The sequence below is a fragment of the Anomaloglossus baeobatrachus genome, chromosome 4 (assembly GCF_048569485.1).
Source record: "Anomaloglossus baeobatrachus isolate aAnoBae1 chromosome 4, aAnoBae1.hap1, whole genome shotgun sequence".
Classification (NCBI taxonomy): domain Eukaryota; kingdom Metazoa; phylum Chordata; class Amphibia; order Anura; family Aromobatidae; genus Anomaloglossus; species Anomaloglossus baeobatrachus.
The window spans coordinates 661,918,396-661,943,356 of NC_134356.1; the positions used below are offsets into that span (position 1 = coordinate 661,918,396).

The 24,961-nt window shown below is 52.0% G+C and overlaps 1 protein-coding gene across 1 annotated transcript; it reads left to right on the plus strand.

Annotated features, from left to right (window-relative positions):
• The first annotated feature begins 1,231 nt into the window (after positions 1–1,231).
• ELOF1 (elongation factor 1) lies at positions 1,232–9,750 on the plus strand. The gene is made up of 4 exons (XM_075346558.1): positions 1,232–1,341; positions 4,533–4,657; positions 5,509–5,579; positions 7,018–9,750. Exons 2-4 carry the CDS (start codon positions 4,542–4,544, stop codon positions 7,080–7,082), a joined length of 252 nt encoding a protein of 83 aa, XP_075202673.1. The 5' UTR covers positions 1,232–1,341; positions 4,533–4,541; the 3' UTR covers positions 7,083–9,750.
• The last annotated feature ends 15,211 nt before the right edge of the window (positions 9,751–24,961 follow it).

Here is a 24,961-nt window from a genome sequence, read left to right on the forward strand (position 1 = left end):
TAGGAAATGATTGCATTGCAGACAATTCGTTCACAACTTGTTAAATGTCCCATCCTGGTCCCCTATTGTGCCATTCCACACACGCACACACACATATTATGCTCACCTTACCTTCCGTTCCATCGCCGGCCTCATGGTTCTTGTAGTTCGCCGGTACAAGATGTGTATCGGGTAACCATCGTGACAAGGGAGGAACGTCCGCTGCCAGAGCGCTGACGTCAAAGGCAGGAGCCGCTTACCTCTGAATGGCCAGTGCGCTGCCTTTGAGTAGTGGCTGACAGCGGAAGTTCCTCCCTCGTCGCGATGGTTACGGATACACATCTTGTACCGGCGAACTACAAGAACCATGAGGCCGGCTATGGAACGGAAGATAAGGTGAGCATATGTGTGTGTGCACGGGTTTATGTGTGTGTTTGTGCAGACTGCAAGAGCGGGTTAGAGCACGTGAATGTATGGAACCGGAAGTGTGTGCGGTATTTGCTCGTACAGCAAAGCTGTTTTGTTATTTTGACCATTTCTCATTTTCAGAAAATACATACTAAATTTATTGCTTGGAAATTCGGAGACGTCGTCAGGAGTTTATAGAAGAAAAGAACGATTTACATTTCACTCAGATATATAAAGAGAAAAATCAGAAAAATAAAAAATTGAAAGTGGTCTATTAATTTTTGCCAGAGCTGTGTATCTGTACTTAGCCGGGTAATTCTATATGTAATATTATTAATCTTTATTTTGATATACCGCTAACATATAGCGCAGCACTTTACATACATCATCACTGTCCCCATTGGGGCTCACAATGTGTGTATATATACATATATCTATAATATATATATATGTATATATATATATATATATATATATATATATATATATATATATATGTGTGTGTGTGTGTGTGTCTATATCTATCTATGTATGCACACACACTTATTATCCCCTATGTGTGACCAGTCACATTTTCACTCTAGCTCTGGTCTGGCCTCATGCTCTAGGCCTCTTTAGCAACCATTCACACTTAGCAACGTCGCACTTCGTTGACGTAAGCTCCGTCCAATCAGCGACAACTTCTTTCCCTCTCTCTACCAATCACGTTCCACATTGTACAACTCAGATTGACGCGTTTTGTCATCCAATGAAACGTGTTGCAAAGTCGCCAATAAGAAGCCGGAGAAGGCGGGACAATGTTTGTTTAGTATCAGGTGATTGGTTGCTGACCGGAAATAGGAAGTGTCACCAGAGAGGGAGCGAGGGGGCTAATTTCCGTCCACGCTCAGTCATTACTGATCTGAGACGCGAGGGAGGAGGAGACGACGCGCAGCATCAGGCGGGAAACCGGAGGTGATGATCTCCGCCGATTACACTGTGTCTTCCCGATACCCCCGGGTCCAGACCCCGCACTGCACCCGCGCACATGGCGGCGGTGCGGACCGGGTGTAGCAGCTGCCCGCACTCCTCACCTGCCCCAACTGACAGGACCGGAAACTAGGGGAAGCACTTAACCCTTTCCTGTCATGGCCAGCTTTTCTTCTTTCTTCCCAGAACCATAAGTTTATTTTTCCAGAGCTGTATGAGGTTTTTTTTTTGGAAGTCTGAATGATGGAATATATATGTAAATATATATGTATATACGTATGTATGTGTATATTATATATATATATATATATATATATATATATATATAATGTATGTATATGTGTATGTATGTGTGTGACTTCCTACGAGGCCCTGACAGCGGATGGACTTCCTGGAAGTTCCCGTATGGCGCCTAAGTTTTCCGGATGGACCTGCGATCGCAGCACGAGGGCCGATATCTCCACCCAAACTGTCGTTACATTTGCATTATTCTGCTAGAGATTGACAGCAGCGTTTATGTAGCGAAACACCAGCTCCGATCACTGCGGTTAGAGGCAATGACACCAGATGGCTATATGTTGGGGAAGAGCTTCGAGGGGGGCTCCTCATACACCAGGGGTGGGGAACCTTTTTTCTGCCGGGGGCCATTTGGAAAATTCTACCAACCCTCGGGGGCCGCACAAAATTATCAACTTGAAAATTACCCTAATATATTTGGTCAAACAATTTAACTCACTGTGGTGGCTGGAGCTTCTACTCTTTGGTGCAGCTGTAATATTAGGCGATGTTGATCTTTTTGCTTTTCACAACTGCTTTTCCAGGTTTGAGTTGTCTGGGACTGCTGTATATACATCAGAGGAGGGTATGGGGGCATATACATCACAGGGGAGGGTTGGGAGGAATATAGAACACTGGGGAGGCTGGGGGCATAGACATCACTGGGGGTTACATACATCATTGATGGGGAGCACAGACATAGCTGGGGGGGGCATAAACATTGCTGGGGAGGGCTGGGAGGAATATACATCACTAGGGAAGCAGCAGGGCATAGACGTCACTGGGGTACATACATCACTGGGGGTATATACACATCTCTGGGTTGCACAGACAAGACTGGGGGGCATAAACATTGCTGGGATTATATAAATAGCCGGGGGCAGACAGCCCTTGGGGATGCCGGAGGGACACAGACAGCCCTGGGGGCACAGAGAATGATGGGAGAGGCTGGAGGCACAGACAAACCTGGGGGCACAGATGGCACAGAGAATGATGGGAGAGGCTGGAGGCACAGACAAACCTGGGGGCACAGATGGCACAGAGAATGATGGGAGAGGCTGGAGGCACAGACAAACCTGGGGGCACAGATGGCACAGAGAAGGATGGGAGAGGCTGGAGGCACAGACAAATCTGGGGGCAGAGAGAAGGATGGGAGAGGCTGAAGGCACAGACAGACCTGGGAGAGGCTCGGGGCACAGAGATCACTGGGGGGGCACAGATCACTGGGGAGAAAGGAGGGGCACAGATCACTGGGGAGACGGCACAGATCACTGGGGAGCTGGGAGGCAGTTAGAGAACTGGGGGAGGCCTGGATCACTGAGTGCTGGAGGTGGCTGCGGGCACGGAGAGCGCTGCCGGCGCGCACAGAGAGGAGCCGCCGCCGGGTACAGGGAGCCGCCACCGCCGCCGGGTACAGGGGGAGGAGGCTTATTTTTTGCAGGGCGAGCTGTACTTTCAAATGAAATCATGAGTTTTACCATATAGTATACTGGAAAACAGCAAAAAAAATTCCAAGTGCTGTGAAATTGCAAAAAACTGATTGCCTGATTTTGTTTTTCGGATATTTTATTCAGTGTTCACTATATGTTAAAACGGATGTGTGGCTGTGATGCCTGAGGTCGGTGCGAGTTTATAGACACCAAACATGTATAGGTTTACTTTTATCTAAGGGGTTAAAAAAATTTGCAAGTTTGTCCAAAAAAGTAGCGCACTTTTGCACCATTTTCTGTGACCTGTAGCGGTCTCATTTTTCGGGATCTATAGCTCAGTAATGGGTTATTTTTGCGTCTCGAGCTGACGTTTTTAACAGTACCATTTTTGCGTAGGTGCTACGTTTTGATCCCCTGTTATTGCATTTTGCGCAAAATTTGTGACAACCAAAAACGTAAGTTTGCCGTAACTTTTTTTTTTTTGCTATGGCATTTACCAATCCAGATTATCTGATTTTTATATTTTGATCGGGCATTTCTGAACGCAGCGATACCAAATGTGTATATATTTGTTTTTGGTTTGCTTTTTTTTTTTCTTTTGACAATTAAAGTGTTAAATCTGGCAAAAGGGGTGATTTGAACTTCTAGTGATTTTCTTTTTACCAATTTTTTAAAACTTTTTTTTTTTTACCTTTTTTTTTCTTTATTTTTTTTTTTTATTTTTCTAGTCCCCCCTATGGGGGCTATAAAGATCAGCAGTCTGGTCGCTCATTCATTTCTCCTGATCATAGCTGCACAGCTCTGTTCAGTAGAAATGCTCATCTTATGTTATAGCCAGCGCTCTGCCGGCTGTAACAGGAAGTGAGTCTCCTGATTGCAACAGGAGTCATCGTATGACCCTGTGCTACCATAGCAACAATCGGCTCCCAGTGATGATGTCACGGGGCCTACGATGGCAGCGGGTAAGTGCGTGTTACCCTCCATGGTGCTTTTAAATCGCGCTGTCAGATTTTGACAGTGCAATCTAAGGAGTTAACAGGCGCGGGTGGATCGTGGATTCACCTGTGCCTGCAAGGTACAAATCAACAGACGTGTGGGGATCGGCAGCAGTGATAATCCCTTCATGATTTCGGACGTATTATGTCCTCGGATGTGAAGGGGTTAAGTGTGTCTCACTTCCAGTTTCTCCCCTCCAAACAGTTGTGTGTTAGCTTGGCCATTATTTAGAAATGTTCCCCCGAGTGCTGCCAAGTAGGAGACGGGTCTCTTATGACTTACATTGACTCCCATAGTCGCGTATGACCCCCCCCCCCAGCCATAAAATGTCCAGCGGGGGATGAGCGAACACCTAAGGTGCCGGGGTCACTGCTGACTGTAGCATCAGTGGTTGTTGAACGTGGCCCTCAGCAGGAGTGGATGATGGATTTTGCGAGTTGTTGTTGCAATTTTAACTCTTGACTTTCCTTGTAGCTTCAGAAGATGGGACGCAGAAAGTCAAAGCGAAAGCCTCCCCCCAAGAAGAAGATGACGGGAAATCTGGACACCCAGTTCACATGTCCGTTCTGTAACCACGAGAAATCGTGCGACGTAAACATGTAAGTGATGTCTGTGAGGTGACCACTAGGTGGCAGTGTAGGGAGGAGAGCTGGGGTTATTGAGTCACATGATCCCTCTCAGCCAGTCAGCCGCTCTGCAAAGGAACACGTGACATGCGCTGAAAGAAATGAGTCAGCAAGTGCGTTACGTGATGATTTCCAATGCAGCTGATTGGCTGAGAGTGATCATGTGGTTCCCAATGTAACTACACAGACCAGTCATGGAGACCTCAACTACCTGTAGAGCAACAATCTGAGCTCGCCAAACAAGGAGCGCAGCCGCATCGGTGACCAGAGCCGCGTCAGAGGGACCGCCGATGTCTGCGCTGTAATCGGTGCCATTGCTACATGTGACGTGTTCATGGGCTCCATACAGGGCAGCTGTCAAAAATATCAACATATAAACATGACGAAAACCTGCGAGCTCCATAGTGTTACACGGATGATTTATTATTTACCGGATATAGAGACGCAACTAATACCGCCATGTTGTGCGTCTCTGTAACATCCTTTTCTGTGATTGGTAAGCGCTGTGCTCGGCTCTGTCCATCCGTCCAATGCAAGCGACAGCACATGCACTCTACTAAGTCTGTCCTGGTGATACGGGGGGGGGACCCCATTAAACTATTGTCACATCTAAGTTTTGGTTCTGAGAATGTTAATTATTGGGAAAAAATAGCCGCATCCTCCAAGAGACTATTCGCATTTCCTGTCCTGTATCACCGTTGTCCCGTCAGATGCATCAAGGACGTCTGGGGGGCATGTGATGGTTTATGGAGATTTTGTCCTGATGATGTATTACCACAAACACCGCCGAGGTCCTCATCACTCTCGTCTCCTTCATCCCACAGGGACAGAGCACGGAACACGGGGGTCATCTCCTGCACCGTGTGCCTCGAGGAATTCCAGACCCCCATAACATGTATCCTTTCATTGATGTTGTGCTGCACATATGACCCGCCTACCTCCAGGCTGCAGGACCATCCTATGGGCTAAATACCATCAAGCAGGTGGAAGTGCTGGAGTGCTGCCTCCTTCTGTAATGTTTTGTTTTGGGTGAATTAAAGAAGCACCCCATCAGGGTTTTATTCTTCTTAATAGTGAGGAGCGAGCACTACCATGCTCAAGTGCTCGGTACTCATAATAAGCAGCTGAATGCTCGGATGGGCGCAGCTCTGGTACCAAATGTAATGAAAGTCAATAGGAAACTTGAGCATATTTTCTGCAAGATTTCCCATAAAAATGTTTGAGTTCCCCATTGACTTCCATTATACTTGAGCTTGCTAGTGTTCGCTCATCACTATTTCTTAATATATAGCAATCATCATATAGCACTGTGTACTTACAATTGCTCATTGTGCCTTTCTACCCAGTAAATTCTTCTTTTTCTCTACTGTCGAAACAATAATAATAATTTATTCATTTATATAGCGCTATTAATTCCATAGCACTTTACATACATTGGCAACACTGTCTCCATTGGGGCTCACAATCTAAGGTCCCTAACTGTTTTTGGAGTGTGGGAGGAAACCGGAGTACCCGGAGGAAACACACGCAAACACGGGGAGAACATACAAACTCCATGCAGATGGTGTCCTTGGTGGAAATTGAACCCAGGACCCCAGCGCTGCAAGGCTGCAGTGCTAACCACTGAGCCAATCTCTTGTCCCTTCATGAATCATTCCCCTCTTCAACTTCTCACCCTGCCATTGACTTTTGCAGTGGTGACTCATGCAGAGAAAAGTGAGTTCCAGTTTTTACATAGAGCTTAGAAGGATACAGTCTGTTTTTAATTACATGATGTCATATAACTAATGGAAAACAGAAGAATTAACTGGGTAGAAGAGCAAATGGAGCAATTGTTAGTACATAGTGCTATATAATATGGGATAAACTTTGATGGGCGTGCTTTAAGAGTTGAGCAAAAATATCTGCAGAACCCCAAACAAAAAGCCACGTTGGGGATCTGTACCCGGGCCCAGTTGACCTCGTCCTTTTCTGATTATTAGCTGGAGGCTCGCAGGGCCCAGATCACCGCTGCGGACGAGGCACCAGGTTTCTGGAAACCTTTTTGATCAACTGTTCAGATAATGTCTATTCTCTAATAAACCTTGTACAGTACTTCTCACAGCTGAGGGTTTGTTACCGTTGCATCCTGCATACAGTCCCTCTGTAGCCTTCAGCTGCAAATCTCTTCAGTTTTTTTGCTACAATGTATCGGTGTGGATTATTTCCGCTTTAGATGGTCGTCTCGTGTATCCAGCCCTCAGCTGTGAGACTTGGAGAGTTTTGGGATAGTTTTGGCTCGGCCTTGCTCCTGTGTTTTTATTTGTGTCTTTCCTGAACACCTCCACCCCCAGATCTGTCAGAACCGGTGGACGTTTATAGTGATTGGATCGATGCGTGTGAAGCCGCCAACCAGTAGCGTCGTGCCGGGAGGGCGATCGCCTCCGTCTGGACCAGACGCCCTCCACATTTCTCACCTGACTTCCCAAGGACACGTTTAGAGCGCCCTCTGGTGGCATCAGGACGGCAAAGGCTTCGCTGTGAATGAATGCGGACCCTTGGCTTCTAGTGGCAGAATAGAGCAGTGATTCTGGGGAGCGCTTTTAGGTTTAATTTCTTATTTCCCTCTTTTATGTTGATTTATTATAGCGCGTTATTTATGTCCTTGGTGTAAGACACGTGGCATTATAGGATTGGGAACTGGATGCAGCTTTGGATGTGACTGGAGTGGGTCCCATAACCTGCATGTTCTGGGTCTTCAACCTGCACCCACCTCGCTGCATTACAGGGCCTGGTTCTGACTGCAAAAGTCTACAGGCCCAATTCATTAACCCTTTGTCTGAGCAGTGTCCCAGTCATCATCTCCAGCACATTGGAGTACATTGCAATGAATTTTCCAGGCCCCGGCTTCATAAACTCTGCTCACTGTAAATGCCAAGAGCTGCAGCTTGTTGTTGGTTTTGTTTTGTTTTTTTTTTTTTCTTTGCTGCCACGTATTACACCAATTTTGCATTGAATCATGGGGCCGAAGGATTTTGCTAATTTTTGTCTAATTCTCCCACTTCTATTCTCCCCTTGTTCGTACAATGAATGCCTACAGGTTTGTAATCTCTGAGACCACCATATCCAGGTGCTGAAGGTTGTCATATGTGCGTGATATATATATATATATATATATATTGCATTTGTGAGGGCCCCTCCTCCACTACGTTGAATGAGGAGTATCAGCGGCCCCAGCGCACGCACGGCAGCTTCTAGTGTGACGTATAGTAACCTGATCCTACCACAAGATGGTGCTATACCATGTACAATATACTTGATTGTGATTATAATAATCAAAGGGAACCGGTCACGTGAAAAAGTGCTAATAACCTGCCGATATGTGCTTAATCTGCAGGTTAAGGGGAACCTGTCAGGTGCAATATGCCCCCAAAACCACAAGCAGTTCTGGCTGCATATTGCTAATCCCTGCCTGTCAGTCTCTGTATACACTAACATAGATAAAGTGATCTTTAGAAAAGGTATCCAAGATGGCAGCGTCCATTGTTTCAGTAAAAAAAGAATTAAATAAAAACTAAATTTAATTTTGTATTCATAATGGATTCCATAATCACTATTAATACAAAAAACAAATACGACACCTTCCCTTAAAACACTATGCAGACCATCATATGATTTTATTATGCTAATGAGCGAGGGGACTAGTCCCCTGGGCGTTAGTTACCCGGCCAGTCGCCCCCATGAGCATTTTAGTACTCCCCTGTGGGTGTGCTATCATGCTAATGAATGTGCAGCGTCAGTGGATGATATCACTCACCTCTCCGCTGCCATTGTGTCAGACGCTGGATTTCGGCTCAGTGTGTATGACCCCGGAGTTTGGGTCATGCGCACTACTTCAGTTTGAAGCCAGGACGCGTACACCCGGCTTCATAGTGCGCATGACCAAATATCCGGGATCATGCGCACTGACCCACAATCCACCGTCGGAGCCGATGGCGGCGGAGAGGTGAGTGACGCGTATTCATTAGCATGATAGCACACCCACGGGAGCGTACTAACATGCTAATGAGGGCGACTGGCCGGGGAACTAACGTCCAGGGGATCAGACCCCACGCTCACTAGTATACGGTATAAGATGTTTAGAAATACCTTTTCTATAGATCTCTTTATCTATGGTAGTGTATACAGGGACGGTCAGGCAGGGATTGGCAATATGCACCCAGAACTGCTCGTGGTGTTAGGTGCATATTACACCCGACAGGTTCCCTTTAAGGCCGGAGTCACGCTTTCGAGAGACTCTCGCATCGCGTCACCCGGCCTGGCCTCTTACCCTCCAGGCAGGAATGTCACAGCTACATAGAAATACATGCAGCTGACCCGCTCCTGTCCGGAGTGTACGCTGTGCCGGGTGCTGCGAGACTCGCGCAAGTGTGACTCCGGCCTAATAGTGTTTGGAAACTGCCTGGCGCCTGCACGTTGAACCCAGATGAACACTTTTCCTCCCGGCACTGACTGACAGCCTCTCAGCATTAGACCCGGCTGTCAGTCAGTGCGGGGGACACAGTTACAGCTGCTGCTGTTGATACATAGAGCAGTGTATTATCCCGCGACTGTGTCCACCCTGTGACTGGAAGGCAAACGCTGCCGGGAGAAAAAAAAAAAAGTTCATTGCGGTTCGGTGTGCAGGCGCCGTTCAGGTTCCAAAAGCTATTACCCTGCAGATTAACCCCATATCGGCAGGTTTGTAGCACTTTTGTAAGTCGCTTCCTGCTGCCCAAGTCATGAGCACGGCAGCCGGGGATGATCTTCTAGGAAATGTTTCGGCATTTTGGAGGAAGCAAGTTCACTTTCACGAGGGGAAGACCGTGGACACAGTGTGACGAGACCCACCCCATTTACTGTACACCCTTTTTACTTTTGTATATATAATATCAATCCTGAAGTGTTCGATGTGACTAGCATTCTAGAGCAGTCTAATTTTTATTTTGTTTTATTTTGTAGATAATACAATGTGACTCAGAGCAGCATCTGTTACACTTTGATGTAAAAGTGACTTTTTTTTTTAATAAAGCAGAACCTTGAGGTATGAGGCGTGTGAGCCCCTGTGTTACGTGTGTGTGTGTGTGCGCGGGGGGGGAGATGATATCTGTCCCTTACATAATGACTAATGGCGGCCTCAGATTCCACCAGGGATCGGCGTTTACCTTCCGGTCAGTGATGGGGGGTCGGCATAGGAGGATGTGGGCAATGGATTCTCCTGTAGCAAATGTCATTCCTTTATAGCAGTTGATGACTGCCATTGTCCTCTGAAGGAGATCTTCCCGGTTTGTGTAAATAAAGCACAATGACGTGGTTTGAATAAACCCGGCTTATTAGAAGGGTCCAGTACTGATCAGTGACCTCCAGCGATCATCTGTAATCCGTGGCACAAACTGGCAGCAAAGGATTAAATATAAGATGTTAAGGGGTTATCCAGGAGTATGTATGTATGTACGTACGTACGTACAGTATATATACACACAATATATATCCTGTCCACCGCCATTAACTTGAGAATTTCGGCAGCTATAGGCATAGAAGTGGTGTCTAGGTATAGTAAAGTAGCCATGCGCTACGCAATGAAACCACCTATAGCGCCACCTGGTGGAAAACAACGAAATTAGCATTTTTATCTCAAAGTGAATTACAAAGTTGTAGGACATCATCAATTCAATACGAATCGACACCTTGCATACAGAAATGCTATGATCAGAACGTGTAAAACTCACAAGGCTGCGGACGTGAAGCGATACCTCATGGAGACCTTCCTACAAGGCATTGGGTATGGTGACTGTGTGGAGTGGCCTCCACGCTTGCCTGACCTGACCCCATTGGACTTCTTTCTGTGAGGTCACATCAAACAGCAGGTGTATACGACCCCTCCACCAACATTGCAGGACCTACGACCACGTATCACAGATGCTTGTGCAAACGTGTCACCTACCATATTGCACAACGTGCAGCAAGATACAGTATGATGTGCAGAGGCCAGATGTGCATTGCAGCTGACGGGGGCCACTGAGCATCAAAGTTACATGAGCGCCATATGCGTGACCAGCATTCAATGTTTTTTTGGGGGGGGGGGGTCATGGGTTTCATATCATAGCATTTCTGTATGCAAGGTGTGGATTCGTATTGAATTGATGATGCCCTACAACTTTGTAATTCCCTTTTTTTTTCTATCTCGTTCAGTTTTTGAGATAAAAATGCTACGGTAACTCCGCTGTTTTCCACCAGGTGGTGCTATAGGTAGTTTCACTGCGTAGCACACGGCTACTTTACTATACCTAGACACCACTTCTATGCCTATAGCTGCTGCCGTTCTCAAGTTAATGGCGGTGGACACTGTATACAATATTATCTTTTTTTACAATGTTCACTATGTGGTAAATCTGACATATCTGTATAATTTACAGGTCGGTACGAGTTAGTAGACACCAAACATGTATAGTTTTACTTTTATCTAAGGAGTGAAAAAAATGCAGAGTTGTAAAAGAACAGAAATAAAATAAATTGCACTTTTGTTGCCATTTTCCAACACCTGTAGCATTTTCATTTTTCAGGATCTGGGGCTCAGTGATGCCTTATATTTTGTGGCTTGAGCTGATGTTTTAATCATACCATGTTTGTGTAGATATGATGTTTTCCTTTCGCCACGACAGCACCCACGAGAGAGGGATCCGCCCCCTTCAGGACAGGAAACCTACAGATAAAAAAGGGGCAGTCCCCCTCCCTCATCAGTTGGTTTCCTGTCCTGAATGGAGAGGAACCTACAGTACCTGGGTCCGGTTGAGTCCGTGCGGTCTCCGTGGGAACGGCGGAGCTCTAGGTCCAGAAGCACGGTCGGTGGAGCTCCCCTCGTGGACTCCGTCCTCCGGTGCGTCTCGTCCTCTTCCCCTTGGTTCGGCTTTGCCTCCGGGCTAGTGACGCCGGCACCTGCGCGCGCCTGGCTCTGTGGACGGCGGGGGGGTCCCTGCCGTGTCAGCGCGCTCTCTGCTGCCGTGACCCGGAAGTGCGCTGGAGCGCTTCCGGGGGAGTGGACCGGGCAGGTTCCTTGAAAGGCCGTGGCTCCCTCCTTCCTGTGCCGGACGCGGGGTAAGTGGCTGTGTGCTCGGCGGCAGGCACCTCTCTGTGGAACGGGCGGCGCCTCAGGTTGCACGGCGGGTGCGCTGTGTCCGGGGCCGCGTCCCCGCTCTGGCTCCCGGTAGTGCACGGAGGATCGTCCCGGAGTCCCTGCCTGCGCTCGTCCGGGGTCGGTGCCTCTATGCGGCTCCCTGCAGGGCTTCAGGCGGGCTGTGTGGCTTCCTGATCACAGCTTTGGAGCTGGTTTTTTGCCGCATGGCCAGGGCCCCTGTAGCCCCTGTGTTTGCCTGGCACCCTGTGCCTCTGTGGACTCATGGCCCCTGTAAGACTTCTGTAGACTCTGGTAGCCTCTGTGGATGACCCTTGTGGCCTCTCTGAATCTCCTGGCCCTCGTGCCCTCTGTGGACTCATGACCCCTGTAAGGCTGCTATGGACTCCGGGCCACTGTATATCTGTGGACTCCTGGCCCCCGTGGCCTCTGTGGACTCCTGGCCCCCGTGGCCTCTGTGGACTCCTGGCCCCCGTGGCCTCTGTGGACTCCTGGCCCCCGTGGCCTCTGTGGACTCCTGGCCCCCGTGGCCTCTGTGGACTCCTGGCCCCCGTGGCCTCTGTGGACTCCTGGCCCCCGTGGCCTCTGTAGACTCCTGGCCCCCGTGGCCTCTGTGGACTCCGGGCCCCCGTGGCCTCTGTGGACTCCGGGCCCCCGTGGCCTCCGGGCCCTCGTGCCCTCTGTGGCCTCCTGGCCCTCGTGCCCTCTGTGGCCTCCTGGCCCTCGTGCCCTCTGTGGCCCTCGTGGCCTCTTTGGACTCCTGGGCCTCGGGCCTCTGTGGACTCCTGGCCCCTGTGCCCCTGGGACTCCTGGCTCCTGTGGGCTCTGTGGACTCGTGATGGCCCCCTGTGGGTTCCTGGCCTCTGTAGGTTCTTGGCCCCTGGGGCCTATGTGCCCTCCTGGTCCCTGTGGCCTCCGGGCTCCTGTGGCACTGGGTCTCCTGGCGTCTGTGGCTCCTGAGCCTCCTGGTCTCTGTGGCCTCTGTCCTCTGGACCTCCTGTCTTCTGTTCTCGGGTCCTCCGGGCCTCGGGCCCTCCCTGTCTCTGAGCCTCCTGGCCTCTGTGCCTTCTGGCCTCGGGCCTCTGTGCCTTCTGGCCTCGGGCCTCTGTGCCTTCTGGCCTCGGGCCTCTGTGCCTTCGGGCCTCGGGCCTCTGTGCCTTCTGGCCTCGGGCCTCTGTGCCTTCTGGCCTCGGACCTCTGTGGCTTCTGGCCTCGGGCCTCTGGGTCTTCGGGCCTCTGTGCCTTCTGGCCTCGGGCCTCTGTGCCTTCTAGACTCGGACCTCTGTGCCTTCTTGGCCTGGGGTCTCTGTACCTCCGGGCCTCGGTGCCTCCTGCCTTCGGGCCTCTATGTGTACTGTCGCTGCACCTTGGGCTCCTGGTCACGCGCCTCGGTTGCCTCCTGGCCTCCTGTCTTCTGCCTCGGTGCCTCTGGCCTCTCGGGTTCCTGGTCTCTGTGGCTGCCTGGCCTCGATGTGGCTCCCTGGCCTCTGTGTGACTGCCTGGCCTCTGTGTGACTGCCTGGCCTCTGTGTGACTGCCTGGCCTCTGTGTGACTGCCTGGCCTCTGTGTGACTGCCTGGCCTCTGTGTGACTGCCTGGCCTCTGTGTGACTGCCTGGCCTCTGTGTGACTGCCTGGCCTCTGTGTGGCTTCTGCCTCTCTGTGTAGCTTCTGCCTCTCTGTGTGGCTTCCGGGCTGCTGTGTGGCTTCCTGGCTTCTGTGTGGCTTCTGTGTGGCTTCTGTGTGGCTTCCTGGCTTCTGTGTGGCTTCCTGGCTTCTGTGTGGCTTCCTGGCCTCTGTGTGGCTTCCTGGCCTCTGTGTGGCTTCCTGGCCTCTGTGTGGCTCCCGGGCCTCTGTGTGGCTCCCGGGCCTCTGTGTGGCTCCCGGGCCTCTGTGTGGCTCCCGGGCCTCTGTGTGGCTCCCGGGCCTCTGTGTGGCTCCCGGGCCTCTGTGTGGCTCCCGGGCCTCTGTGTGGCAGTCCGGGCCTCTGGGCCTCCTGGGCCCGTGCTTCTGTGCCTTCTGGCTCGGGCCTCTGTGCCTCTTGGCTTCTTGGTCTCTGTGCCGTCTTGGCTTCTGTGCCTTTCTTGGCTTCTGGGCCTCCCGGCCCCGTGCCTCTGTGCCTGCTGTGCCCGGCCTCTTGGTCTTGGCCTTTGTGCCTCTTGGCTCCGCCCTTGTGCCTCTTGGCATCTGTGCCTTCTGGGCATCTGTGCCTTCTTGGCCTCTGGGCCTTCCTGGTCTCTGTCCCTGCTGGCTTGGGCCTCCTGGCCCTGTGCCTCCTGGCTCCGGCCTCTGTGCCTCTTGGCCTCTGTGCCTCTTGGCCTTTGTCTTTTTGGCCCTCGGGCCTCTGTGCCCTTTGGCCTCTGTGCCCTTTGGCCTCTGTGCCCTTTGGCCTCTGTGCCCTTTGGCCTCTGTGCCCTTTGGCCTCTGTGCCCTTTGGCCTCTGTGCCGCTGGGCCTCTGTGCCTCTTGGCCTCTGTGCCTCTTGGCCGCTGTGCCTCTTGGCCGCTGTGCCTCTTGGCCGCTGTGCCGTTTGGCCGCTGTGCCGTTTGGCCGCTGTGCCGTTTGGCCTCTGTTCCTCTTGGCCGCTGTGCCGTTTGGCCTCTGTTCCTCTTGGCCGCTGTGCCGTTTGGCCGCTGTTCCTCTTGGCCTCTGTTCCTCTTGGCCTCTGTTCCTCTTGGCCTCTGTTCCTCTTGGCCTCTGTTCCTCTTGGCCTCTGTTCCTCTTGGCCTCTGTTCCTCTTGGCCTCTGTTCCTCTTGGCCTCTGTTCCTCTTGGCCTCTGTTCCTCTTGGCCTCTGTTCCTCTTGGCCTCTGTTCCTCTTGGCCTCTGTTCCTCTTGGCCTCTGTTCCTCTTGGCCTCTGTTCCTCTTGGCCTCTGTTCCTCTTGGCCTCTGTGCCGTTTGGCCTCTGTGCCGTTTGGCCTCTGTTCCTCTGTGCCGTTTGGCCTCTGTTCCTCTGTGCCGTTTGGCCTCTGTTCCTCTGTGCCGTTTGGCCTCTGTTCCTCTGTGCCGTTTGGCCTCTGTTCCTCTGTGCCGTTTGGCCTCTGTTCCTCTGTGCCGTTTGGCCTCTGTTCCTCTGTGCCGTTTGGCCTCTGTTCCTCTGTGCCGTTTGGCCTCTGGGCCTCTGTGCCGTTTGGCCTCTGGGCCTCTGTGCCGTTTGGCCTCTGGGCCTCTGTGCCGTTTGGCCTCTGGGCCTCTGTGCCGTTTGGCCTCTGGGCCTCTGTGCCGTTTGGCCTCTGGGCCTCTGTGCCGTTTGGCCTCTGGGCCTCTGTGCCGTTTGGCCTCTGGGCCTCTGTGCCGTTTGGCCTCTGGGCCTCTGTGCCGTTTGGCCTCTGGGCCTCTGTGCCGTTTGGCCTCTGGGCCTCTGTGCCGTTTGGCCTCTGGGCCTCTGTGCCGTTTGGCCTCTGGGCCTCTGTGCCGTTTGGCCTCTGGGCCTCTGTGCCGTTTGGCCTCTGGGCCTCTGTGCCGTTTGGCCTCTGTTCCTCTTGGCCTCTGTGCCTCTTGGCCCTTGTGCCGCATTGCCTCTTGCCTCTTGGCCTACGCTCCGTGCCTCTGTGCTTCTTGCCCTCTGTGCCTCTTCGCCTCTCGGCCTCTTGGTTTCGGGGCCTCTTGGCCTCTGGCACTCTTGGACTCTGGGCCTTCGGGCCTTTGGGGCCTCTGGGCCTCTTGTCCTTCGTGACTCCGTGCCTCTATGCCTCTGGGCCTCTTGGCTTCGGGACCTCTGTGCCGCTTGGTCTCTGTGCCGCTTACCTCTGTGCCGCTTGACCTCGGTGCCTTTTGGTCTCTGTGCCTCTTGGTCTCTGTGTCTCTTGGGCTCTATCTCTTGGGCTCTATCTCTTGGGCGCTGTGCCTCTTGACCTCTGGGCCTCTTGACCTCTGGGCCTCTTGACCTCTGGGCCTCTTGACCTCTGGGCCTCTTGACCTCTGGGCCTCTGCGCCTCTGGGCCTCTGCGCCTCTGGGCCTCTGCGCCTCTGGGCCTCTGCGCCTCTGGGCCTCTGCGCCTCTGGGCCTCTGCGCCTCTGGGCCTCTGCGCCTCTTGGGCTCGGGACCTCTGGGGGCCTGGGCCTCTTGGGCTCTGGGCCTCTGTTCCTCTTGGCCTCTGTGCCTCTGTTCCTCTTTACCTCTTGGCCTCTGTGCCTTGGGGCCTCCTGGTCGTATGGGCTTGCTTCTTGCGGCGCTCCTGGTTGGTCCTTCCTGCCTTGGCCTTGCGCCGCTGCCGTCTTGCGCCTCCCTGGCCTTCCGCCTGGCCTGGCGCCTTGGGCTTCCTGCTTCGACTCTGCCTCTCTTCTCCTCCTCGTCCATTGCGGTGCTCTCTCTTGGTCGCCCTTGCTTCTGCGGGGCGTGTTCGCGCCTATCCGGCTCTGTCCGTTGGTCCTTCCTGCCTTGCGGTGTTCCGGTCCGATTGCTCTTCTGCCGAGCGGGTGTCTTCGGTGTTTTTTCTTCCCACGCAAGCTGTCTTCTCCGTTCTTCGTTTCGCTGCCTGTTCATGGGGGGGGGGCTCTGTCCTCGTCTGTGTCGCTAGGTCGGCCCCTTGGCGGAGGGGTTGGTCTTTGTTTTTGTTCTTTGTCTTTCAGGATTCCGGCGGTGATCCTCGTGTGGCGTGCCGTCCCTTGTCCCGATGGCTGTGGGCTGCTGTTCCCCTCTCGTCTGTGGTGCTGCGGGTTCCCCTGGCCTCCTCGGTGTCGGATCCTTCTCCTGGGCGGTTGCCTCCTCCTTGGATGGATATGGCCTGTGTCTCCTTCGGTGGTATTGTACGGCTGTATCCTGCCCTCTCCGTCCGGTTTCCGGTTCTTGCCGGCTGACCTTTGTTCTTCCGTTGGAGGCTTGGCCCTTCGTGTGGTTTTTTTCCCTCCCTGAGTGTGTTATCTCTCTAAGTCTCTCGTGGGTGCTGTCGTGGCGAAAGGAAAAGACTAAATTACTTACGGTAATGGGATTTTCCAGAGCCCACGACAGCACCCTTTACACCCCTACCCTTTTGTTTTCTTCACCCTTTGGGTTTGGTGGTTCTACTTTTGTCTTGTATTGTTACTAATTTGCGGCGGTTCCTCTCCCGGTTCTCTGCAACCAACTGATGAGGGAGGGGGACTGCCCCTTTTTTATCTGTAGGTTTCCTGTCCTGAAGGGGGCGGATCCCTCTCTCGTGGGTGTTGTCGTGGGCTCTGGAAAATCCCATTACCGTAAGTAATTTAGTCTTTTTATTGCCTGTAATGGAATTCTGGTGTTTTTTTTCCCACTACGCGCTTTACTAAATACAGATTAATTGATTTCATATTGTGATCGGTATTTCTCAACTCTGCAATACCAACCGTGTGGGTGTTTTTTTTTTAAATGTTTTATTTTCTGTTAATTGCAAAATTTTCAATGGGGCAAAAGGGCATTTGAATTTTTAGTTTTTTTTTTTTTTTTTTTTTTTTTTTAATAGTCCTTTAGGGGACTTTATGACTTCACTATCTGGTTGCTTGTGCTTCAGCATCACTCTGATCAGCAGAAATCCTGCTCTCCTGTGAGTGCAACGCTCTGCCGACCTTCACAGGAAGGGAGTCCTGACAGGGATCATCTGACCCCATGCTGTCATGGCAGCCCATTGGCACCCCTTGATTGCGGCACGGGAGCACCCATGGTGGTGAAGAACAGTATGATCCCTGCTGCAGCGCGGTAGATCATGCTGTCAGTGTTTGGCAGCGCGATCTAAGGTATTAGCAGGTGTGGGTGGATCTCTAATCTACCAGCACCTTTTAGCTGCACATGTCTGATCTGATGTGCGGGGAATAATGCGGACTCGCCTAGTGAGCCCCTGGTAAAGGGTCAGATAAATCCTTGGCGATGAAGGGGTTCAGAACTAACAAGCAGGTAGTTGCGAACTACCTGTTCTACCTGGCACCAGCTCAGGGCTGTAACTGCTCCTGATGGCGATTCTGCCATCAACATGGATTTTCTTCCTCTAGGTGGTTCTGGCAATGGGGCGTCATGCTGATGGCTAGCCAGCGCCTCACAGGTCAATCAGAATGACTGTCTGATTTTAAGTACAGAGTAAAAAAAAAAAGGAAAATTAATCTGGATAATCCTTTTAAGAACCTCGGCCCAACCATTGTCTCTTGTAAACATACCGAAGCACCATTCATCTGTCTCCATGCGGTTTGTGTCAGTCTGTCTGTATGGGCCCTTTTCTATAGATGATGGGTGCTTGTTTGAGTAGGAATCTGCTTTTCTTCGGCGCTCCATTGGGAGACCCAGACGATTGGGTGTATAGCTACTGCCTCCGGAGGCCACACAAAGCATTACACTAAAAAGTGTAAGGGCCCTCCCCTTCTGGCTATACACCCCCCGTGGGATCACGGGCTGCTCTGTTTTCAAGCTTTGTGCGAAGGAGGTCAGACATCCACGCATAGCTCCACTGTTTAGTCAGCAGTAGCTGCTGACTATATCGGATGGAAGAAAAGAGGGCCCATATAGGGCCCCCAGCATGCTCCCTTCTCACCCCACTCTTGTTGGCGGTGTTTGTTAAGGTTGAGGTACCCATTGCGGGTGCGGAGGCTGGAGCCCACATGCTGTTTTCCTTCCCCATCCCCCTGAGGCCTCTGGTGAAGTGGGATCTTACCGGCCTCCAGGCTCTGAGGCCGGGCTCCATCCACAGACCCAGAGATCCTGCTGGATACGGAGCTGGGTACCGTCAGGGACAAGGCCCTGCAACATTCAGGTACTCTGTGTCCCCGTACAGACAGGCACAGACACACTCCAGCGTTGCTGGGTGTTCTAGTGCGCCGGGGACAGTAGCGCTGCGCGCTTGGGTTATACTCACTGCAGCTTAGCTGAGTGAGTTTGTGTGGGGAACTACCGCGCCGGCCGCTCCCGGAGACTGCGGCGCGGCTGAGACTTGTGGTGCGCCGGGGACTTCGCGCCGACCGTGCTTTTACGACGGCAGCGCTTATAAATCTAGTCCCCGGCTTCTGCGGCCTAGTTACGTTTCGTTCCCGCCCCCAGCCCTGTCAGTCAGGGAAGGGGAGAGACGCTGTACAATAGTCAGCGCCGAGGGCTGGAGTCTTATTTACATACTCCAGCCCTCTCACTGGGCACAGTGGGACGCCAGTTTCCCGCTCTTTGTCTGCAGCACGCCCACGGCCCGCCCCTCTTCACAGGACGCCGGCAGCCATTCCTGCACGCAGTCTGAGCTGGAGAACGGACATAGCCCTGGGAGACCCAGACAGGGGATTCTGGCGACCACACACCCGCTGTTAAGCGGGCGGTAAGCAGCACCTCGGTGCTGACCCCACTAGTGCCACAGTGTTGTTTTGTGTACTTTTTGTCTGTACCTATATATTGCACTGTACGGTCGCTTCTTGGCTTATACCCCTATATTGCTCTGAGGAGACAACAGCATGTCATCCGCAAAAAGCAAGGGTGCCAAGGCACGGGCTTTATATGCTGCCTGTACCGCATGTGGGGCTGATCTACCGGCAGGTTCCACTGACCCCCATTGTGTGCAATATTCGGTCCCTGTGCCACTTCGTCAGCCGGAGTCTATGCTAGTAGTGGCCCAGGCAGAGACGCCTGTGAACCCTGCCCCGGTGACGGGGACAGAGTTTGCAGTTTTTGCTGATAAGATGTCTGTGACTATGACAAAAATTCTAGAAACTTTGCAGTCCAGGCCGGTCACTCAGACCATGGGCGCTGCTGATTCAATGTTCCCCGGTCCCCCTCAGTTGGAACTAATCCGTGCTCCAAGGGGGTCCCAGGCATCACAGGCTGAAGGCTCTGACTCGGACGACAGTCCCAGGCAGCCTAAGCGAGCTCGCTGGGAGAGACCCTCGGCGTCATCACGCTGGTCAGGGTCTCAGCGAGAGGATTCTCTGAATGATGAGACAGAGCTAGGTGATCAGGAGTCTAATCCTGAGACTGCTCTCAACCTGGATACCCCTGATGGTGACGCCATGGTGAATGATCTTATAGCGGCCATCAATAGACTGCTGGATATTTCTCCTCCAGCGGAGGAGGCAGCAGCACAGCAGGAGAAATTCCATTTCAGGTATCCCAAACGTAAATTGAGTACTTTTCTGGACCACGCTGACTTCAGAGAAGCAGTCCAGAAACACCATGCTTATCCAGATAAGCGTTTCTCCAAACGTCTTAAGGATACACGCTATCCCTTTCCCCCTGACGTGGTCAAACGCTGGACCCAGTGTCCAAAGGTGGACCCCCCAATCTCCAGGCTTGCGGCTAGATCCATAGTTGCAGTGGAAGATGGGGCTTCACTTAAAGATGCCAATGACAGACAGATGGACCTTTGGTTGAAATTTGTCTATGAAGCCATCGGCGCGTCGTTTGCTCCAGCATTCGCAGCCGTGTGGGCACTCCAAGCTATTTCAGCTGGTCTGGCGCAGGTGGACTCTGTCATACGTCCATCAGTGCCGCAAGTGGCGTCCTTGACCTCGCAAATGTCTGCGTTTGCGACTTACGCTATCAATGCGGTCTTGGACTCTACCAGCCGTACGTCAATGTTGTCCGCCAACTCGGTGGTTTTACGCAGAGCCTTATGGTTAAAGGAATGGAAAGCAGATTCTGCTTCCAAAAAATGCTTAACCAGTTTGCCATTCTCTCAAGACAGACTGTTTGGTGAGCAATTGGCTGAAATCATTAAACAGTCCAAGGGTAAGGACTCTTCCTTACCCCAGCCCAGATCAAGCAAACCTCAACAGTGGAGGGGACAGTCGAGGTTTCGGTCCTTTCGAGGTTCCGGCAGGGCCCAATTCTCCTCGTCCAAAAGGACTCAGAAGGAGCAGAGGAGCTCAGATTCCTGGCGGACTCACTCACGCCCAAAGAAAGCAGCCGGAGGAACCGCTTCCAAGCCGGCTGCCTCATGACTTTCGGCCTCCTCTCTCCGCATCCTCGGTCGGTGGCAGGCTCTCCCGCTTTTGCGGCATTTGGCTGCCACAGGTCAAGGACCGGTGGGTAACAGACATTTTGTCTCACGGGTACCGGATAGAGTTCAGTTCTCGTCCTCCGCCTCGGTTCTTCAGAACTTCCCCACATCCCGACCGAGCCGATGCTCTTCTGCAGGCGGTGTGCTCTCTAAGGGCAGAAGGAGTGGTGATCCCTGTTCCTCTTCAGGAACGAGGTCAAGGTTTTTACTCCAATCTGTTTGTGGTGCCAAAAAAGGACGGCTCTTTCCGTCCTGTTCTGGACCTAAAACTGCTCAACAAGCACGTGAAAACCAGGCGGTTCCGGATGGAATCTCTCCGCTCCGTCATTGCCTCGATGTCTCAAGGAGATTTCCTAGCATCAATAGACATCAAGGATGCTTATCTCCACGTGCCGATTGCTCCAGAGCACCAGCGTTTTCTACGCTTCGTTATAGGAGACGAACACCTTCAGTTCGTAGCCCTGCCATTTGGTCTGGCGACAGCCCCACGGGTTTTCACCAAGGTCATGGCAGCAGTGGTAGCAGTCTTGCACTCTCAGGGACACTCGGTGATCCCTTACTTGGACAATCTACTTGTCAAGGCACCCTCTCAAGAGGCATGCCAACACAGCCTGAACGTTGCGCTGGAGACTCTCCAGACTTTCGGGTGGATCATCAACTTTTCAAAGTCAAATCTGTCACCGACCCAATCACTAACATATCTTGGCATGGAGTTTCATACTCTCTCAGCGATAGTGAAGCTTCCGATGGACAAGCAGCGTTCACTACAGACAGGGGTGCACTCTCTCCTTCAAGGCCAGTCGCACCCCTTAAGACGCCTCATGCACTTCCTGGGGAAGATGGTAGCAGCAATGGAGGCAGTCCCGTTTGCGCAGTTTCATCTGCGCCCACTTCAATGGGACATTCTCCGCCAATGGGATGGGAAGTCGACGTCCTTAGACAGGAAAGTCTCCCTTTCCCAGACGGCCAAGGACTCTCTTCAATGGTGGCTTCTTCCCACCTCATTATCACAAGGAAGGTCCTTCCTACCCCCATCCTGGGCGGTGGTCACGACAGACGCGAGTCTGTCAGGGTGGGGAGCAGTTTTTCTCCACCACAGGGCTCAGGGTACGTGGACTCAGCAGGAGTCCACCCTTCAGATCAATGTTCTGGAAATCAGGGCAGTGTATCTTGCCCTACAAGCCTTCCAGCAGTGGCTGGAAGGAAAGCAGATCCGAATTCAGTCGGACAACTCCACAGCGGTGGCATACATCAACCACCAAGGCGGGACACGCAGTCGGCAAGCCTTCCAGGAAGTCCGGCGGATTCTGATGTGGGTGGAAGCCACGGCCTCCACCATATCCGCAGTTCACATCCCCGGCGTAGAAAACTGGGAAGCGGACTTCCTCAGTCGCCAGGGTATGGACGCAGGGGAATGGTCCCTTCACCCGGACGTGTTTCAGGAAATCTGTCGCCGCTGGGGAAGGCCGGACGTCGACCTAATGGCGTCCCGGCACAACAACAAGGTCCCCACTTTCATGGCACGGTCTCGCGATCACAGAGCTCTGGCGGCAGACGCCTTAGTGCAAGATTGGTCGCAGTTCCAGCTGCCCTATGTTTTTCCCCCTCTGGCACTCTTGCCCAGAGTGCTACACAAGATCAGGTCCGATTGCCGCCGCGTCCTGCTCGTCGCCCCAGACTGGCCGAGGAGGTCGTGGTATCCGGATCTGTGGCATCTCACGGTCGGCCAACCGTGGGCGCTACCAGACCGGCCAGACTTACTGTCACAAGGGCCGTTTTTCCATCTGAATTCTACGGCCCTGAACCTGACTGTGTGGCCATTGAGTCCTGGATACTAGCATCTTCAGGATTATCTCAAGGGGTCGTGGCCACCATGAGACAGGCTAGGAAGCCCACGTCTGCTAAGATCTACCACAGAACGTGGAAGATTTTCTTATCCTGGTGCTCGGCACAAGGAGTGTCCCCCTGGCCATTTGCATTGCCTACCTTTTCTTTCCTTCCTGCAATCTGGTTTGGAAAAAGGCTTATCGCTCGGCTCCCTTAAAGGGCAAGTCTCAGCGCTATCGGTATTTTTTCAAAAGCGTCTAGCACGACTTCCTCAGGTACGCACGTTCCTGCAGGGAGTTTGTCACATCGTCCCTCCGTACAAACGGCCGTTAGATCCATGGGATCTGAACAGGGTACTAGTTGCTCTCCAGAAGCCGCCCTTCGAGCCTCTGAAGGATGTTTCACTTTCTCGACTCTCACAGAAAGTGGCCTTTCTGGTAGCGGTCACGTCTCTTCGGAGGGTATCCGAGCTGGCAGCGCTGTCATCCAAAGCTCCCTTCCTGGTTTTTCACCAGGACAAGGTAGTGCTGCGCCCGATTCAGGAGTTTCTCCCTAAGGTGGTATCCTCTTTTCATCTCAATCAGGATATCTCCTTACCTTCCTTTTGTCCTCATCCAGTTCATCGGTATGAAAAGGATTTGCATTTGTTGGATCTCGTGAGAGCACTCAGAATCTACATTTCCCGCACGGCGCCCCTGCGCCGCTCGGATGCACTCTTTGTCCTTGTCGCTGGTAAGCGCAAAGGATCGCAGGCTTCCAAATCCACCCTGGCTCGATGGATCAAGGAACCAATTCTTGAAGCCTACCGTTCTGCTGGGCTTCCGGTTCCATCAGGGCTGAAGGCCCATTCTACCAGAGCCGTGGGTGCGTCCTGGGCATTACGACACCAGGCTACGGCTCAACAGGTGTGCCAGGCAGCTACCTGCACACTTTCACCAAACATTATCAGGTGCATACCTACGCTTCGGCGGACGCCAGCCTAGGTAGAAGAGTCCTGCAGGCGGCGGTTGCCTCCTCGTAGGGGAGGGCTGTTTTGCAGCTCTAACTTGAGGTATTAATTTACCCACCCAGGGACTGCTTTTGGACGTCCCAATCGTCTGGGTCTCCCAATGGAGCGCCGAAGAAGAAGGGAATTTTGTTACTTACCGTAAATTCCTTTTCTTCTAGCTCCAATTGGGAGACCCAGCACCCGCCCTGTTTCCTTCGGGATTTTTGTTTTTTTCGGGTACACATGTTGTTCATGTTGAACGGTTTCAGTTCTCCGATGTTACTTCGGATTGAATTTGTTTAAACCAGTTATTGGCTTTCCTCCTTCTTGCTTTAGCACTAAAACTGAGCAGCCCGTGATCCCACGGGGGGTGTATAGCCAGAAGTGGAGGGGCCTTACACTTTTTAGTGTAATGCTTTGTGTGGCCTCCGGAGGCAGTAGCTATACACCCAATCGTCTGGGTCTCCCAATTGGAGCTAGAAGAAAAGGAATTTACGGTAAGTAACAAAATTCCCTTCTTCTAAATGGTCCTTTTAAAGGGAAGGTGTCGTCCAAAAAACAAATTCAATAACTGAAAAAAAATGTAAAGTTTTGTTTAAATATTTGTTTTTAATTGAGGAAAATATAAAAAAAATAATTGTTTGATTTTTTCCACTGTTAAAACACTAGGGGGAGTAGCTGCCGAAATCCTGCTGTTGAGCTACTGTAAAACTAGCTCACATTACAGCTGCAGTAAAAGTGGTCAGAGTCTGCTCTCCGGTGTGTGATGTCACCTCACCCTCCCAAGCTGGGTGCTTCCAAAAGGATAAAGGAAGATGAAATTTAGGATCACCGTGCGGAGCCATTTTGTTGGTGACCGCAAAGTGATCCTAATATGTCTAAAGTGTCACCAAGGACCGCTGCATAGTGCGCCCCACATAGCGCTCTTCACGCCCTGTACCAGCAATGGTCTGCCACCCGCCCCTACTCTCATTCAAAGACGTCTGCTACAGGCAGCTACTCTTGTCAGCCCATTGTCTTTCCAGGGGGAAAGTGAAGCACACAGCATACGCTGTGAGCTCCACAAAGATGGCGCTGATCTCACTCTGCTGTGAGCTGGACAGCCCAGGGCACAGCAGGGAGCTCTCCTGTGTTAAGTCTACGGGTCGGTCGGAGTCTGTCTATCAGACTGTCATTACAGCACACAGCAAACCCAAGATGGCAGCTTCCAGTGTTTCAGTAAAAATAGAATTAAATAAAAACTAAACAATTTAATTTTTTTATTCATAATAATGGATTCCATAATCCCTATTAATAAAAAAAACAAACAAAAACCTGACACCTTCCCTTTTAAAACACTATGCAGACCCTCACGTTATTTTGTTTTGCTTCCAAGATGCAAAATTAAGAAACTTAGAAAT

Excerpts from the sequence above, each read along its gene's own strand:
- ELOF1 (XM_075346558.1), top strand. The coding sequence starts at position 4,542 with ATGGGACGCAGAAAGTCAAAGCGAAAGCCTCCCCCCAAGAAGAAGATG. Across the intron at positions 4,658-5,508 it reads AAATCGTGCGACGTAAACAT|GGACAGAGCACGGAACACGG; the intron begins GTAAGTGATGTC and ends TTCATCCCACAG. Across the intron at positions 5,580-7,017 it reads ATTCCAGACCCCCATAACAT|ATCTGTCAGAACCGGTGGAC; the intron begins GTATCCTTTCAT and ends CTCCACCCCCAG.